General features: G+C 42.1%; 1 protein-coding gene across 1 annotated transcript in view; it reads right to left on the bottom strand.

Annotated features, from left to right (window-relative positions):
* Positions 1–19,254, bottom strand: part of LOC126355338 (coiled-coil and C2 domain-containing protein 2A) — a 536,251-nt gene that overhangs the window by 177,366 nt on the left and 339,631 nt on the right. Inside the window, exons 13-14 of the mRNA XM_050005633.1 lie at positions 5,783–6,025; positions 1,191–1,430 (exon numbers count right to left, since the gene is read on the bottom strand). Of these exons, the coding sequence (XP_049861590.1) occupies positions 1,191–1,430; positions 5,783–6,025 (483 nt within the window). The remainder of the gene's footprint in view (positions 1–1,190; positions 1,431–5,782; positions 6,026–19,254) is intronic.

The following is a 19,254-nucleotide window of genomic DNA, read 5'->3' on the forward strand; positions in this document are numbered from 1 at the left end:
CTCCCCAAGTATTACTTTAAGTTGGAAAACAAATAGTAGACACCAGAAGCCAAATTAGGGTTGCATGGAGGTTGGTCAGTGATTTCACAACTGAAATTGGCAATGAGATCTGTCATGGTGCTGGAGACTTGAGGACGGGCATTGTCATGGTGCAAACAAATTCGCTTGGTCAGCCGACCCCTCCTTTTGTTCTCTATAGCCCAGCGTAGCTTTGTAATTGTCTCGCAGCACACTGCTGCATTGATTGTTGTACCTGCTTCCAGGTAGTCAACTGGCAGAATGCCTTTTCAATCCCAGAATACTGAAGCCATCACCTTTGCCACTGAGGGCATTTGCTTGAACTTCTTGACATTTGGAGAATTGGAATGCCGTCATTGTTTAGATTGTTCCTTAGTCTCTGGTGTGAAGTTGGGGACCCAAGTCTTGTACCCGGTTACAACTGAATCCAGAAATTCCTCATCCCATTCCTGGTAATGGTGAAGAAGCTTGTGGGCACTTTTGACGCATTTCTTTTTTTGTGTCCATAAGTGAGCATCCACAGCACCCACCTGGCACAAATCGTGTGACACTTCCAAATGTCCATCAAAATCTTGTCCATGGTAGTCTTAGAGATGGCAGTGTCAGCTCATCATTCTCTTGCACAGTCACATCAACCCACAAGCAAAACTTCTTGACTTCTGTCACTGTCTCGTATGAACCTGATGGACGCCCACAGCCAGCCACGTCCTCCACTTTTGTACGGCTGTCTGTGAACTCCCTACACCACTTACGCACATTTTTTATGTCCATAAACTTTCTCCATACACATCAGTCAACTGGTGATGAATTACAATAGGGGTTGACTCCTTAAACCACAGAAATCTAATCACAGAATGCAATACATGCTTGGTGGGAGCATCAATTTTCCCTTCCACTGTTAATGGCTGCTATGTCAAAAAGGAGCATTGCACAGAGTTGGGAACTGGGAAGGATAGTGGTGTGGTAAGCAAGGAACATCGCACTGTTCTTAGTTTAAGCTAGCTCACTCCATCCCGACAGGAGCTTGTCAGAGACCTTACTTTATGGACAACCCTCATACTTAGTTTTAAGCCTCGTTTTCATATGAGCACACCATTTACAAGATAGCAGGCAATATAAGACAGTGATAAACACACACATGAGTAGAACAATGAAGATGATCAAGGACACACCTCAATCCAGATTTTTCTGGTGGTGCCATTATTTCTCCAGAAATTTCATCCTTTCCCCATCCTGTTCTGCATTCAACTATTCCTGATGTGTATAAGCATGACAAAGAATTACTAGCTGACTGCATTCCTGGCAAGGGTGGGCAAAATGTACCACTGCCCACACCTGTGTGATTAAATGTGATCACCATATTGTTGCTAAATTCGTGATAACCTGTTTCACAATTCAGCAGAGTTGTTGCACTGAAACAAGAAATTAAACTTGTATAGATATAAGTGTAACTCATGATCCAAAAATGGGTTATTAATGATGCAAGAACTCATGAAGTATCAACCAACACAAAAAAAAAAAACATTTAGTGATAAATATATGACATTCAGTTCAAAAGTGAAATAAAAAGAAGATGAAACATATTCATTATTCATTGACAGTACTGTTGCTTATCCTATTCCTCTGTATTTCAGTTCCTCTTAAAAATGTGTAAATATGTGAAGAATTATCCACCACCTGGATCCTTATCCCTTCCATCTACATCAATACAGAAAAGTTTCCTTATCCCTAGCCAGAACCCACTCCCACATACTGTTCCTGTGTTGTTGATTGGCCCATGGTATCCCTCCAAATGGCCTTACCATCAAATTACTCATCTCTGGCAGCCACCCTTCCTTCCACAATGAGCTCTATCTGCTCCAATCCTGCCAATCCTTAACACTCACCCACACAGTCCTACAAAACCATATCATTCAGTTCCAAACCTCCTTCCAATACCTTCTCTCCGCCCGTAAAATTCTCATGCTAAGCAATCCCAAATTCCTGGATCCCACAACACACACTGAAACTCTTACACTCCACGAACTAGAGCAACATTTAATGGCACAATGCCACCTCAAAAAACTCTCCACCCTGTTCACTTCCTACTCCTGCCTTGGACTACCACTGTCTGCTGCCTCTACAATAACGTTCAGACCTCCCCCACATCCCCTCATAGCTGACAGAATTTTCTTACAGGTGTACTAAACTTACCCCATCCTCAAAAACTCCCTTCTCACCAACACACAGAATCCAGAACCTAAACACAATCATGAACCTTTCCTCCAAAAGCCTTAGCCCCACAGCAGTATCAGCCCTTTCCAAAGCCCTCACTTTTTGCCCCACTTCCAAATTCAGTCATGCAAGATTTGTTAAAGACCTTCTCTCCTTCTTCTGCTCCCTACAGTAGAAACACTTTTTCGCCACCAACACTACCAATCAGACTCAAACAAACACCAATGTCGAAACCCTGCCTGCCTCAGTTCACTCCTCCATCCATATCATTCCCCAAATCCCTCAACATGCAATCTAACCTTACATCTACAGAAAAAACTGCAATCCACTACTTAAAAACTGATCCCAACCTTAAAATCCTACCTGCTGATAAAAGGCTTCATCACTGTTATTTTGAACTACAACACAAGGATTACCTGACAGAAGGACTCTGCCAGCTGTCAGATTCATCCACCGACAAACACTTCCACACTGATTCAATTTCAGAAATCCAGCAGGATCTACAGTCTCTCATCAAATCCTAAGGTCCATCCCAGAATTTCTCCCCAGAATCCATCTCTCTCCTTACCCCTATCACTTCCCGCATTCTTACCTTCTACATGCTTTCTAAAATCTATAAACCCAACCACCTGCGATGCCCTGCTGTGGCCAGTTACTGTGTCCCCAATGAGAAATCTCTGCTCTCATAGACCAACACCTTCAGCCTATTAGCTACATCATATCCTTCTATATAAAAGATACCAATAATTTCCTCCAATGACTCTCCACAGTTCCTGTTCCTTTATCACATGGTGCCCTGCTCATCTTTATTAGACCCACCACCCTTTACACTAACATCCCTAATGCCTATGGCCTTACTGCTGTTGAACCACTACCTTTCCCAATACCTCATGTACTCAAAACCAACAACCTCCTTCCTAGTCACTATGACCAACTATATTCTCACTCACAATTACTCCACATTTGGAGGCATTACATAAAAACAAATCTGGGTTTTGGTTACAGGCACCTGCATGGCACTATCCTATGTCAATGTATTCATGGGCCATCTAAGGGAACCCTTCCTAAACGGCCAGAATCCCTAACCCCTCACCTGGTTCAGTTTCACTGATACTCATTAATGACATCTTCATGATCTGGTTCATGGTTGAGGGCACCTGACCCACATTCCTCCTGAACCTTAACACCTCCCCCATTTGCTTCACCTCATCCTACTCAACCCAACAAGCCACCTTCTTCGATGTTGACCTCCACCTGAAAGATGGCTGTATCAGTACCACTGTCCATATCAAACCTACCAAACCTACCAACCACCAGAGGTACCTCCACTTTGACAGCTGCCATCCATTCCATACCAAGAAGTAGCTTCCATAGAGGCTAGCAACTGCCAACCCACGGTAGTCACATCTGTAGTGACAAGCAGTCTTGCTCGAAATACACTGAGGATCTCACTGAGACCTTCACGGACCATAATTACCATCCCAGATTTGTACAAAACCAGGTCTACCAAGTCTTATCTTATTAGCCACCACCTCCCAAAGTCCCACTGTTCATCCACAGAGGAGCATTCCCCTTGTGACTCAGTACCGCCCAGTACTGAGAGCAACTGAATTACATTCTCTGCCATGGTTTCGACTACCTCTCATTGTGCCATTAAATGAGATATGATGCAGCTGTGTGCTCGAAATGTAATGGCTTACTTACGTTGATTAAAGTTACAAAGTCATTGGTACCACTGTTCCCTACTTGCCCTAGGCATTTGCAGCCTCACTCAGTTCCTCGTTGAGAACAGTATCTAGCTTTGGTCATAAGCTTTCTTTAGCTTAATACGTCTCTACAGGGAAAATATCATCTATGTGTAGGTGACAAGCTCTGCCCACTATCCTTCCCACCCCACCCTCAGTAGTACGCCATCCACCAAACCTACACAATATCCTGGTCCATACCTACACAACCCCTGCTCACTACCCATTACCTCATGGATCAAATCCCTGCAATAGACCTACATACAAGATCTGTTCCATACGTCCTCTGACCACCACCTTCTCCACTCTGGTCACAAACACCACCTATCCCATCAAAGGCATGGCTACCAGTGAAAGCAGACATGTGAAATACAAGTTAAGCTGCAACCCCTGTGCTGCATTTTACATGAGCATGACAACCAACAAGCTCTCTGTCCCCATGAATGGCCACCGACAAACTGTGACCAAGAAACAGCTGGACCATCCTGTTGCTGATCATGTCATCTAACATGACATTCTTCATTTCAGTGAGTGCTTCACAGCCTGTACCATCTGTATCCTTCCCACCAACACCAGCTTTTCTGAACTGTGCAGGTGTGAACCCTCCCTGCAATATATACTACGTTCCCATAACCCTCCTGGCCTCATGCTTTGTTAGTCATTGTCCTCATCCATCTAGCCCCTTCCCTGATCCAATTTCAGCGCTACACAGCTCTCTATTCAACCAATGCACCCATTCGTTTTACTTCTCTCCTTTCCTGCTACCACCACCCCTCCCCATACACTCTGTCTAACCTTCCAACTGCACCTAACTGCCCTACCCTGTCTCCATGTCATCCCTGCTCACTCCCACAAGCAGCACTTTACTGTCTCCTACCCAAACCCTGCTATCCCTTCCCCTCCCTGCCCCAGCATCGTCCTTACCCCACCTAGTTGCCTCTCCCATCATGTGCTGCTCCTGCTGGTAATATGGCTTCAGCTGCCAGAGACTGTGGTCATATGTGTGTGAGTTGTGTTGGCATGAGTGTGTCTGTGTATGTTGTCTATTTTTGACAAACGCCTTACTGGCCGATAGCTCACTTTCTGGCAGTCTTTTTGTTATGTCTAATTGTGACTCAGCATCTGTGGTACATGGATAGTAGCAAATAACCTCTTTATAATATTGTTTCATAAAATGCTAAAAGATTTTCAGCCAAAACACTGTCCTGTAATAATACTTTGCTTTAGAGTTAAAACTTTTATGTGATATCATTTCACATTCAAACTGACCAGTGCACTATAATGTGTAAAAATAAAATAATTGCTATAAATGGGGCTTGTGCACTGTTAAAAATTCCAGCCCCAGCAACTACACAATATGGCATTAAAATGAACACTAAATTAAACAGTTGAAAATAATATTATGGGGCTTACTTTACTAAGAGACCGTTGTGTAACAATTTAGTACATACATTATTAATCAATGTAGAAATTGTGAATAACAATTTTTTGGCTTGAACATGATAACTCTATATTTAGCTTTATAGTGGTTTCATTATTAATGTTATTGCAACAGATTTGGTAGTGCAATACTAGTAAAATGGGTTAGGTTTTAGTATAAAACACAGTTCATCATCTATTTTTGGATTGCAACAATTTGAAAACTTAACAAGGAGACAAATATTTACTTTTAATTTCAACCCTCCAGTTAGATACTTCTGCAGTTAATAGATGGACTCAAGTGAAGAAACACATGCTAGATATTAGATTGCCATGCAACTAAAAGTATATGCGGTTAAAAATAACAGAAAAAAAATTAGCATTACCTGTTTGGAGGAGGAATATACACATCGGCAATAATGTTTTTGTTTAGAGCACTTGATTCTTCCCAGATCTCCAACTTCAAACTATCTGGGTGCTGCAGCACACAAATATTGAAGAGCTGTTCAAACTTTACTTCAAATTTATCAGTCAAAGATGCAATATTTGATTGGCATACTTCTTTCTCATTGTAAAAAATTTTTACGAACAATTTGGTACGCAAAACTGCTGATCTTCGTTTCTGCTCTCTGTGAAAAAATGAGAATATATTATTAATGTCTGTATGTTGGTAATAGCTATGCTAAAGTGTTCTTGTTCATCAATTTTCTATGAATTTAAACACTCATTGCTTAATTTTAGGTTATTTGTTTACTGTGCATATAAAAATTGCATCTGTAGTGCCACTACCTACTCTTTAAGTAAAAATTACACAATTTTAGCAAAAGCATTGAGAGGTAGTGTGGAAGCTGCCTTAGAGTGTTGCATTAACAATCAGGAGCTGGTAGTTGCCAGTGTGGTGACATGTGGGTCACAATAACAGGTACACAAGTGGACTGCAAAACCAGGACAGTCAGGTGCAGCAGTAAATTGTACTACACAGTGATAACTATATAGCCAGCAGGACAATGTCACCACACCAGGGCAGGTCTCTTGTTATTGGTAATATGACTAGTTGTTGGGTATTAGTGAAGCAAATGCGTGCCAGAGGCATATATAGAAGACAAGATTTTGAGCCACCAATCAGTCCTCGTCACCGGAAATGGGGAGCACCACCACCATGCCAGAGCTATGCTGGGCAGTGAGATGACTGGGCACCACTCGCAGCAGTCATGGGTTCGAGACCAGGCTGTGCTTGCCACCAGCACTAAGTCCTGCACCCCGCACATAACCATCTTCACATGCCATAATGGTGATGCGAGTGGGAAGAGGAGTGATCAGGCCTCTATGACCTTGAGGAAAGTAGACATCAATGGCTGTGACCTCTAAGGGTTGCTTGCCTTCTACAGGCCTGTCATTAGCGATGCAGGGCACAAGTTCAGCAGCCAGTGCAGAAGCTGCAGCCCTTATGTCAGTGCTGGCCAGGGACAGCAGAGAGAGGTGTGATTGCCTCACTCCATCATGTACTGATGTCAACAGTGTTTCCACAGCAGCGGGTGTGCTACCCATGCACTACAATGTTCCAGCCAAAGCCTACAGTGTCTTCATTTTGGGGTGAGTGATACTATTTTTGTTTTTATGTGGTCATAGTCATGGGACTGAAGCTTAAGAGGCATGATTGTATGAGGGTTACCTTTATGAAACGGTAGGAACCAGTGGACTTATACAGTTTCAGGGGAATTCTGGAGATGATTGGTTTGCATTCTATGAAGTGTAATTTGCTTGGGCATTCTGCTCCTTGTGGCAAGTCTACATCTACATCTACATACATACTCAACAATCCACCATACGGTGTATGGTGGAGGGTACCTTGTACCACAACTAGCATCTTCTCTCCCTGTTCCACTCCCAAACAGAACGAGGGAAAAACGACTGCCTATATGCCTCTGTACGAGCCCTAATCTCTCTTGTCTTATCTTTGTGGTCTTTCCACGAAATGTAAGTTGGCATCAGTAAAACTGTATTGCAGTCAGCCTCAAATGCTGGTTCTCTAAAGTTCCTCAGTAGCAATTCACAAAAAGAACGTCTCCTTTCTTCTAGAGACTCCCACCCGAGTTCCTGAAGCATTTCCGTAACACTCGCGTGATGATCAAACCTACCAGTAACAAATCTAGCAACCTGCCTCTGAATTGCTTCTATGTCATCCCTCAATCCGACCTGATAGGGATCCCAAACGCTTGAGCATTACTTAAGAATAGGTCGTATAAGTGTTTTATAAGCGGTCTCCTTTACAGATGAACCACATCTTCCTAAAATTCTATCAATGAATCGAAGATGACTATCTGCCTTCCCCATAACTGCCATTGCATGCTTGTCCCACTTCATATCGCTCTGCAATGTTACATCCAAATATGTAATCGATGTGATTGTGTCAAGTGCTACACTACTAATGGAGTGTTCAAACATTATATGATTCTTTTTCCTATTCATTTGCATTAATTTACATTTATCTATATTTAGAGTTAGCTGTCATTCCTTACACCAATCACAATTCCTGTCCAAGTCATCTTGTACCCTCCTACAGTCACTTAACGATGACACCTTCCCGTACACGACAGCATCATCAGCAATCAGCCGCACACTGCTATCCACCCTATCCAAAAGATCATTTATGTAGATAGAAAACAACAGCGGACGTACCACACTGCCCTGGGACACTCCAGATGATACCCTCACCTCCGATGAACACTCACCATCGAGGACAATGTACTGGGTTCTATTACTTAAGAAGTCTTCGAGCCACTCACATACTTGGGAACCAATCCCATATACTCGTACTTAGTTAGGAGTCTGCAGTGGGGCACCGAGTCAAACGCTTTCCGGAAGTCAAGGAACATGGCATCCGTCTAATACCCTTCATCCATGGTGCACAAGATATCATGTGAAAACAGGGTGAGTTGCGTTTTGCAGGAGCGATGCTTTCTAAAGCCGTGCTGATGAATGGACAGCAACTTCTCTGTCTCAAGGAAATTCATTATATTTGAACTGAGAATATGTTTGAGAATCCTGCAACAAACCAATGTTAAGGATATTGGCCTGTAATTTTGAGGATCCGTCCTTCTACCCATGTTATATACAGGTGCCACCTGCGTTTTTTCCAACTTTACGTTGGGCAGGAGATTTGCGATAAATGCAAGCTAAGTAAGGAGCCAATGCAGTAGAGTACTCTCTGTAAAACCAAATTGGAATCCCATCAGGACCTGGTGATTTATTTATTTTCAACCCATTCAGCTGCTTCACAACTCCAGGGATGTCTATCACTATGTCCTCCATACGGGAATCTGTACGAGATTCAAATGGCAGTATGATTGTACGATCCTCCTGCATGGAAGATTTCTCAAATGCTAAATTTAAAATGTCTGCTTTCATTTTGCTGTCTTCTGTTGCCAGGCCAGACTGATCAGTGAGTGACTGGATGGAAGCCTTCAACCCACTTACCAATTTTACATAAGACCAGAATTTCCTTGGGTTTTCAGCAAGATCTTTTGCTAAGGTATGACGGTTGTAGTGGTTGAATGGTTCGCGCATCACTCTTTTTACAGCAGCACGAATTTCTACTAACTTTTGCCTGTCCTCATGCTCCTGATCTTTCTTGTACCGCGAGTACAACTGCCTTTGCTTCCTGAGCATTCTCTGAATTGTGCTGTTAAACCACGGTGGGTATTTTCCGTTTGTAACCCACTTTTTCAGCACATACTTGTCCAATGCATGAGTTACAATGTGTTTAAAATTTGCCCATAATTCTTCCATGTCCATCATACCAGAAGTAAATGAAGTCAATTCATTTACTAAGTGGGATGCTAACAACTGCTTATCTGCTCTTTCTAGTAAGAATACTCTCCTAGTCTCCTTGACCGACTTTTTAACTTTTGTAACCATAGTCGTAATGACAACATAATGATCACTAATCCCTGTCTCAACACTGACACCGTCGATGAGGTCTGGTCTGTTCGTGGCTACCAGATCTAAAATATTTCCATTATGCATTGGCTGTCGATTTAGCTGCTCAAGACAGTTTTCGAATAATGTGTTCAAAAGTAATTCACATGACGGCTTGTCTGTACCACCTGTAATTAATCCATAGACATCCCAGTCTATACTAGGTAGGTTGAAGTCGCCTCCGACTAATAAAGCATGATCCGGGTACTTCTGCAATACAGAATGTAGAATCCCTTTGAATGGTTCTAGAACTATTATGGTGGAACCTGGTGGCCGGTAATAACACCCCACAATTAACTTTATTTCCCCTAGCCCTGTTAAACATGTCCAGATAACTTCACAATCACACTCTACTTTGACCTCAGTAGACACAACATTTTTGTCAACTGCAATGAAGACACCACCTCCTACGGTGTCTAATCTGTCTTTACGATACACATTCCAACCCTCACTAAATATTTCAGAACTTCCTATCTCAGGATTCAGCCAGGTCTCAGTCCCGCGAATAATTTGCGCGCCACACGCTTCCTGGAGGGCAGTAAATTTAGGAACTTTATTCCAAACATTCTGAAAATTTACTGCTAATATCTTGATAGCTGAAGTGTCTTTACAATGAGCGCGTCCTGATTTCCCTGCATGCACGTCGACTGTATCAATGCTTTACGTGTAATCATTCTGGACACATGGCCAGGCAATGTAGAGTTGATGTGGCTCATGATTAGGTGGAAAAAATAGGTTGATAGAGTGCTCCATGACTACCTTTTCTATCTGAGTTATTAGTAGAACATTGTTTTGAGGTATTAATTTTGAATCATAAAGACAAATAAGGAGAAGACAGTGGCAAAATTGTAAATACAAAGTGTCACCAGAGAAGTGGCTATACAGTCATTGGTGAATCAGGTGGCTCAGTTAAGGGCTGGTAAAGTGATCGCAGACAATAAGCTGGCAGAAAAAGATCACAGGCTCTTTGAGTGGATGTGTCAGTTCCTAACCTTGTTTCTGTTTTCTCTGATACTATGTCTGAAAATGTGTTGGGATTTTTGGCAGATCTTGGGTCATAGGCCAACATATGGGTTTGTTCTAAATGTTTTAGGAAAGTTCTTGTAGAATAAAAATACTTTAGGATTAAAGGGGCCACTCACTGAAAAGCAGAGGCACTGAGTTGTTAAGAGGAACACATAAAAAGAAAGAAAACTGGCATTCTACGGATCGGAGTGTGGAATGTCAGATCCCTTAATTGGGCAGGGAGGTTTGAAAACTTGAAAAGGGAAATGGATAGGTTAAAGATAGATATGGGGAGACTTAGTGAAGTTTGGTGGCAGGAGGAACAAGCCTTTGGTCAAGTGAATACAGCGTTATAAATACAAAATCAAATAGGGGTAATGCAGGAGTAGGTTTAATAATGATTAGTGATCACAAGGTCATTGTAGCTAGGCTCAATACCGTTTCTTCCACCAGAAACAAACGCAAAATAATTTTATTTAAAAAAGTGGATAAAGTGTCACTAGAAGCTTTCGTAAGAGACAATCTCCATTCCCTCCTAACTGAGCATGCAAATGTAGCTATGTATGGAAGTGAAACATGGACGATAAATAGTTTGGACAAGAAGAGAATAGAAGCTTTTGAAATGTGGTGTTACAGAAGAATGCTGAAAATTAGATGCGTAGATCACATAACTAATGAGGAGGTATTGAACAGAATTGGGGAGGAGTTTGTGGCACAACTTGACAAGAAGAAGGGACCGGTTGGTAGGACATGTTCTGAGGCATCAAGGGATCACAAATTTAGCATTGGAGTGCAGTGTGTAGGGTAATAATCGTGGAGGGAGACCAAGAGATGAATACACTAAACAGATGCAGAAGGACGTAGGTTGCAGTAGGTACTGGGAGATGAAGAACCTTGCACAGGATTGAGTAGCATGGAGAGCTGCATCAAACCAGTCTCTGGACTGAAGACCACGACAACAACAAAAGAAAGAAAACTTGCTTGCTTTTGGAGTTATCCTTTGATGAGGTAGAGTGAAAACACACACACACACACACACACACACACACACACACACACACACACACACACATATGTGTCAGCAGAGGTTGGTCTGCTGAACAGTTACAAATAGCAATGTTATACTTGACAAGGGAAGTAAATAATTTTAGTGGTGCATGGAGACACTATGCAATCTGCAGACTTTTTACCAACTAAGGCAGGGGCTAGCACAAAGTATAGGAGACAGAATATTGCACAGTTTTTCCATAAGCACTTGATTATGGTTTTGAAGAGGTATAACAAAGTGGTTGAGAATTTTTTGGATAGATTTAAGAAGCTGAATGTACATACTTACAAGTTAACACAGAGAGAGGAGGTGAACAAAGTACTGTTACAAGATGGTGAGCAACATGGGCTTGATGCTTTCCTGAGAGGTTTTACATGAGTGATGTCAAGGAGGGTGTGCACTGGGACACAGCAATTAGGTGGGCATTGGAGTATGAGGAGACTAATGTGTCAATGGTGTAAGGGATTAGAGAAGCATGTTTGCGTTGAATGTAATAGTGGTCATGCAGAACACATGCAAAGGCAATGTTACCAGCCACAGAGCAGTAATAGAGATGCTGTGGACTCCAGATGATTTAAGAGAGATAATAGTAGGGACAATACGGACCAGCAACAGGGGTGTAGGGGAAATGGCAGAGGTGCTCTGGGTAGTAAGAAGTAAGCATTAAACTCAAGAGGGAACTCCAGAGCCTCTGGTTGAAGACAAATGCAGAGGCAGACTGTGCTACAGTCGGTGTGATAAGTGGTAGGAAATGTAGGGCTCTGTTGGACACAGGACTGTATGTGTCAGTGGCTTTAAGGGAGTTAGTAGGTAGGAAATGATGGAACCCAGCATATCAGAATTTGTGATGGCTCTGAGCACTATGGGACTTAACAGCTATGGTCATCAGTCCCCTAGAACTTAGAACTACTTAAACCTAACTAACCTAAGGACATCACACAACATCCAGTCATCACAAGGCAGAGAAAATCCCTGACCCCGCCGGGAATCGAAAATGGGAACCCGGGCGCGGGAAGCGAGAACGCTACCGCACGACCATGAGCTGCGGACAGAATTTGTGATGGATAGGGGATAATTATATACAATCATTCGGGTCAGCAGTGATGAATTTTTCATTGGAGGCAACTAGGTTTAAGCAATTTATAGATGTCCATCCTATTTCATGGATGAGGGCTTCAGCTGATGATATAGATGAGAAAAAGTACTCCCACTGCTGTAGCTCTAGAATGTCTTTATTGTCTCACACAACTAGTTTCAGTGGCACATCACTGCCATCCCCAGGTTCCACCACTGCCAAAAGAGTATTAGAATTCCCTGACACTTTTATCATAGAGACCTCATTACTAGTACACACGGGCTAGCTTTCCTCGGAGCCCAATCACTGGAGACTACATGGTGTCGAGGAGAGACTCCTGAGGAAAGCTAGCCAATGTGTACTTGTAACAAGAACTCCACAATAAATGTGCCAAGGAATTCTAATACTCTTTTGGCTGTGGTGGGACCTGCAAATGGCAGTAATGTGCTGCTGAAACAAGTCGTGTGAGACAATAAGGACATTCTCAAGATACAGTTGTGGTGGTACCTTTTCTTATATATTCAGTTTAAGCAATTTGGGGTAGTAGTGTCTTATGTAAGTGAGGGCTAGATCCTAGGGTGAGACTTCCTGTATCAACATCATGTCCTAATCGACCTTTGATGATGAATGGTGGAACCTAGTGGTAAGACATTCTGGCTAGGGGAAACTGTTGCCAATGCTGATCTGCCATAAGGAATGTCCAATATACAGAACAGTCCAGTTTAACTGTAAGCTCCTGTCTGTCAGGAGGCACCAAAAAGTTGCTATGGGTGAATGTGGACCCTGCCTTCTCTTTTGATATACTACATGTAGCAGAAGTGATGTAAGGTAATAGATCATTGGATATAGCATGTTGTTTGGTGAAATACAGTACTGTACATGTACAAGAGGTGGTCTGTTGCTAGAATTTATGGATCTGTTTTGTCTGCTATAGCCTTTGCCTTCCACACCACTAACTGAATGCAGGATTCTGACAGGAAATGAAGCTTTGGTGTCTTGAAGACCATACAGAATGGTATGATGGCTGGAACCAGTTTTAGAGGACTTCATAAATCAAGAACTGGCTGATGGTATAGTAGAAGAGAGTAGTAGTAGCCGCTGGGTGGGGCAGCAACTGTGGCTGAACCCAAGAAGTCTACAGATGCTCAAAGAAGTAACAATTTTGTGCAATTACTTCCACTTGACTAGAAACACTATGATGGACACCTACCCAATTCTGAACATCACAGAGATGATAGATAACCTAGTGCAACGCCAGTACTGCTTGACAGTGTATCTTAGGAGTGGGTACCACCAGTTGGAAGTGGCTCTTGAGGATAAACCAAAAAATGGCATATTCTGCACTCTGGGACAGAATGATGCTGTTTTGGTTGAAGAGTGCTCCAGAAACATTCCAGTGGTTGCTGAACTGAGAGCTGTCTTAGAGTATCTTCATGACATAATTGCTTTTCAAGGGATATGCAAGGGCATAGACAATGTCTGATTGAGGTTTTCAAGTGATTACGAGCGTCACATTTGACACTCAGAATGGAAAAATGTTACTTTGCACTGGAGAAAGTTAGCTACTTGGACTACATCATTGAAAAGGATCGTGGAAGAACTGATCCTAGGTTAGTGAAAGCAGTGCAAGATTTTACAGTACCATGAGCAATCAAGGTGTTGCAATTATTTCTGTGTCTTATGAATTATTACAGGGTTTGTAGATATTTCAAACCCAATTATTCAATTGTTGAAAATAAATGTTAAGTGTGTATGAACGGAGGTATGTTGGGAGCATTTATTGAGTTAATAAATGTATTAATGTTTTTCAAAAAGATTTCAAATTACCATGTGATGTGTGGACACGTTTTAAGTCAGAAAGTGAGGCAACAGGAACATCCTATTGCCCTTTCATCAAGAGAGGTGAACACAGTGAAAAGGCATTATTTCACAATGGAGAGAGAGATGCCTAGCTTAACATGGGGAGTAACATACTACAGGTGTAGCTTGTATGGTAAGAAATTCAAGGTAGTGACACACTATACTGCTATGAGGTTGTTACTAGGTTTGAAGCATCCATCCAGTAAACTGACAAGGTGGTCATATCTAGCCTTCATAATGAGCAGATAAAACTCCAAGGTACACAGTAGCACAGAATCTTTGCCATTTGAAATGGTGTACAGAAAAAAGATGCCACTGCCATTCAACATGATAAGGCCGAAAGAAGGTAGGATAGAAGAGACGGTCCAGGAGATCACAAGAATGGTGAGGGAAGTATAGAGGAAGATCCTCTGAGCAAATACTAAGGCTCTGGAGAAGCAGGAGGAGACAGTAAAGTGAGTGGGAATATTACCTCAGTACAGACTAAGCCAGTGGGTGATGTTGTCAGCCTATATGGCTCATAAACTCTGAAGGGAAAGGTGAAGGTGTTTGTAACGTGGCACCAGGACCACTACCGAGTAACTGAAACTAAATCTGCAGTAAATGTGATACTGGGTGTCTAGGACCACTCAAGGGTGCACCATAGGCAATTTAATGGGGGGTACAAGAGAAGTCAAGGAAAAGGCATAAAAAGAGGAAATGGAAGAATGGGCAACAGGAGTGAGAGCTTCAAGTACCTCACACTAGGTATGCATTGAAGCCATGGATAATGTGTACTGTAATTGTGTAATTTTGGAATATTTTTCCTTTTTTATGTAGTATAGAGCAATAAAGTGGTTTTAGATAAGGTTATATGTTTGTTTTGGGTAGGTTTTATTGTTAATGTGTTGTGTACGGTGTGCTGTTCAGATAAACTAGGCTTCTGAGGGAGGGAAGGAGATATTGATCCCTATCCTCAGGCTGCTATAAGGGCCATAAAAGAGGAATGCTAGTTTTGGCAGTGCTGTACCTCTCTGCTGGGGGTAAAGTGGCGGTACTGCAAGATCACTGGCTGGATGGAGAAGTTTTGTTTTCTGGGAAACCAGATATGGTATCATCCAGTTACAGATAGTCATTAAGTTAAGTGTTTAATGTGTGGGAGTTGTGCAATGAAATTAGGAGACTGAAAGAGATGTTTCCAGGGATACAACAGTTATCAATTAGTAGCAGCAGGTTATCAAAGGTGTTGAAGGAGCACAGGAAATTGCTCATGACATATGCACAACTGAAGGAGCAGATGCAGGAAATAATTGGAGTGGTACTGACAAATCCAGGAGAGTGAAGAGGGGGTGGATAGACACTGGATAGAATACTGAAAACCATATTTGGGACAGCAGATGCAAGCAACATAAGCCAACTGAAAGAAACAGTAGAAACCAGAAGGGGGTTAGTACAGGCAAATAAAGTGAGTATACAGTGACATTCCATACAGATTGTGTGTTAAATAAAACACAGACTTTGAAAGCTGACAAAGGAAGTCATTGATTACACCAGGGCCTCATACAGCACTCTAAATCAAGATTTTGGAATGACACAAACATAGATACAAGACTATCTTCCTCATCGTGAATGTGCCAAGGAGTCAGAAAAACTGTGACTGTTCTTATTTCCACTGAATCAGGATGGACTTCACTGCCTTTGGCTAGATGCCCCGAGATTGCTATTTTCTTGGGTGATGAAGAGGCATGTAGTCTGAACATACTTCAATACAGTTGTCAGCTGGTTAAGATGTTCTTCAAACATTTTAGAAAAACAATATTGTCAAGCAGAGAGAAGAGACACATTGTCCATTTCAAGTGTTGATGCAGGCTGTCCATCATACATCTGAAGGTTACTGGAGTATTACACAGCCCAAATGGCATGACTCTGTACTCTTAGAGGCTTTCAGGTGTTATGAAGGCAGTCTCTATCTGGTCAGCCTCAACAACCTTGATTTTCCAATAGCCTGTTTGAATGCCTGTAACTGAGTAATACTTTGCTCCTTTCAAGCAGTCTAGAGTGTCATCAATGAGCATTAATGGGTGGAGATTTTTTTTCATGCTTTTGTTTAATCATCACTAGTCAATGCAGAAATGCCATGTGCACAATTCAGCTCAACAAGGACATCAAGAGAGGACCAAGGAGTTTCTGAAGATCAAAGATGTCATCATACAGCAACTTCTCCATCAGTCAGCTGGTGACATTCTACACGCATGCTGGCTAATAGGTGGACGATACTCAGTATTGGAATGGTATTTTACTATGGGCTGCTTGGTCTGAATTTTCCTTTCCCTCTGTATTTGAAAGCATCGGAGAATTGGCGTTGAATGTGTAACACCTCCGTTTTTATCCCGACCTGATCTGATCGAATATATTTATTATTAACATGACCGTGAACCTAATGGGGCTGGTAATCGGAATTGACTGCTATGGAAGTTGTTACTTTCCAGTTCATCCTGTTCAATACTATAACAGTGAATGTATGGTAATAAGGAACACCAACACAGTTTTACTAATTACGAACTTATATTCTTCTCAAAACACAAAAAGGAGACAGCCACTGCCTTCGTCATACATATCTAATTACGGCTAATTTCAGTACAGGCTTTCTTCATTTGCCATTATCATCACATGCTAATCCATCACTGCATCCAACACTGCAATCCAATGTGAGGCCAGCGCGGTAGACACAAAACTAAATATCGGCACTAGTAACGTCACTGATCATTCTTATAAAGATACTTCATCACTTTCCCGGTACTGGTTTATTATTTAGGGGTCTAACCACGGCGATGGTGACACTCTTCTCGGTTAAAAACCCTGTATTCCAATAATGACCTACACACACACACACACACACACACACACACACACACACACACACACACACACACACACACACACACACACCATTCCTGCCAACCACTCTGGCGCATCTTGACACTTGCTCTTGCAACACGTCACAATCGAGTGTTCGCCCTATCGACCTGTACCGAGTGCAAAGTTATAGTAAGGGCCTACGGACCCCTTACAAATGGCAAACTCTAATGACATTTCCTTCTCTATTTTATCTTTATGGGTAGTGGAGCATGATTTTTCATCAGTGTCACTGAGCTACGTTTCCTGTACTTGGGATGCTATCCTGCACACACCTTTAGGGATGAGTTGTGACTGCTCATGATAATTAGTGATTTAAAGTTCTCCTTGATCACCTGCAATGTTTATGATGATCACTAGTATATATACTTCTTTTGTGAGCCTGTGTAGTTTTTTGCAATCAACAAAAGCTTCACAGTTTAACTGAGCATATACATGATGATTTTTCCACTGTGTACAAACTCTAGGGATTGATCAATGAGAGGATATGGAAAAAAAGTTTGACTGAACTTATGTCTGGAAATGTATGGTTTCCATGCTAGAGACCATTTATTCAATCATACTTTGTCAGAGAGGCTGCGATCTAATACATGCCGTATCATACAACCACAGTTACAGTGTGCAAAGGTGCCTCCTAGAGGGCAATACTGTTCCTCATACATCATTCCCTAGTGCCCTCTCCTGCCATAGTAATTTATAATGTTTTGTCTGGTTCACATCTGTTGCTGACTCACCTTGTAGTTCATGTAATACAGCATAGTACACAATAGTCCCATATTCAATACGAGATCTTGCCGAAATGGTGTTTACTTATGCAGAGGCAAATGGCAATGTGCAGTGGGAAGCAAGGTTGTATCAGGAGATCTATCCCCACCTAAAACAACCACACTTGCTATTTGTCTGAGACAGGATTGTTTCAGGAAGCAGGAAATCTTGAAGGATGTACCCGAAATGTTCAGACACCAAACATGGAGGAAAATATGATAAACACTGTGGAAGGCAATTTCTGTGTCAGTACCAGGCATTTTGACTGCCAGTACAGGGCAAGCCAGACATCTGTGTGGAATATTCTCCATGACAATTGTTATTGCCCTTATCAATTACAGTTTGTGCAAGGCTTATTAGCGACAGACTTTCCACATCAGGAGCAGTTTTGTCACTGGTTTCTTCACAAAGCAACCATGATTCCAGGATTTGTGTTATCCATCCTATTCACAGAGTGCTATCTTCAACTTTCATAATGGTCATCTGTGGGATAGTTGCAAAACCCCAATGGTATGGTGACAGTGATTAATCAGCATTCGTGCAGCCAGAATGTGTGAGGTGGCATAATTGGCGACCATATTTTGGGACCAGTCTTTCTTCCACATCGCTTAACAAGCCCAAACTATCAGTGTTTCTTGTGGGGTGACTTTGCCGCCTCTGCTGGAAGAAGTGGATGATGCCAAGGGTTATGTGGCTGCTACATGATGGTGCTCCAGTCTACTTCACCATTAATGTCCACACGCATCTCAATCATATCTTCACTGGTTGATGGATTGGACGAGGGAGTCCATTTGCATGGGCTGCTTGTTCTCCAGATCTCAAACCATGAATTTCAGGTTAAGGGGCCATCTCAAAAACATCATGTATGCAGAGCCCATTCCAGATGTGGAGACAGAGGAGGAGTGTATTTGTACTGCCTTTTGACACTGTTCAGATGCAGCTTGGTGGATGTGAACATGTGAGATAAAACATGCTATGGCATGCACATGCATGTGTTGAGGCACATGGAAACAATTTTGAACACATACTATGGGTGTATGGTACAGCGCGTATTATACCACAGTCTCTGTAACAACGTATGATTGAATAAATGGTCTCTAGCATGGAAACCATGTCTTTCCAGACAAATTCATTAGATCTTGTTTGTTCCGTATTCTCATCAATCAGTCCCTAGAGTTTGCACACGGTGGAAAAGTTACCCTGTAGATGGATGACTGGAACTTTTCTTGTTG

The sequence above is a fragment of the Schistocerca gregaria genome, chromosome 3, assembly GCF_023897955.1.
Source record: "Schistocerca gregaria isolate iqSchGreg1 chromosome 3, iqSchGreg1.2, whole genome shotgun sequence".
Taxonomy (NCBI): Eukaryota; Metazoa; Arthropoda; class Insecta; order Orthoptera; family Acrididae; genus Schistocerca; species Schistocerca gregaria.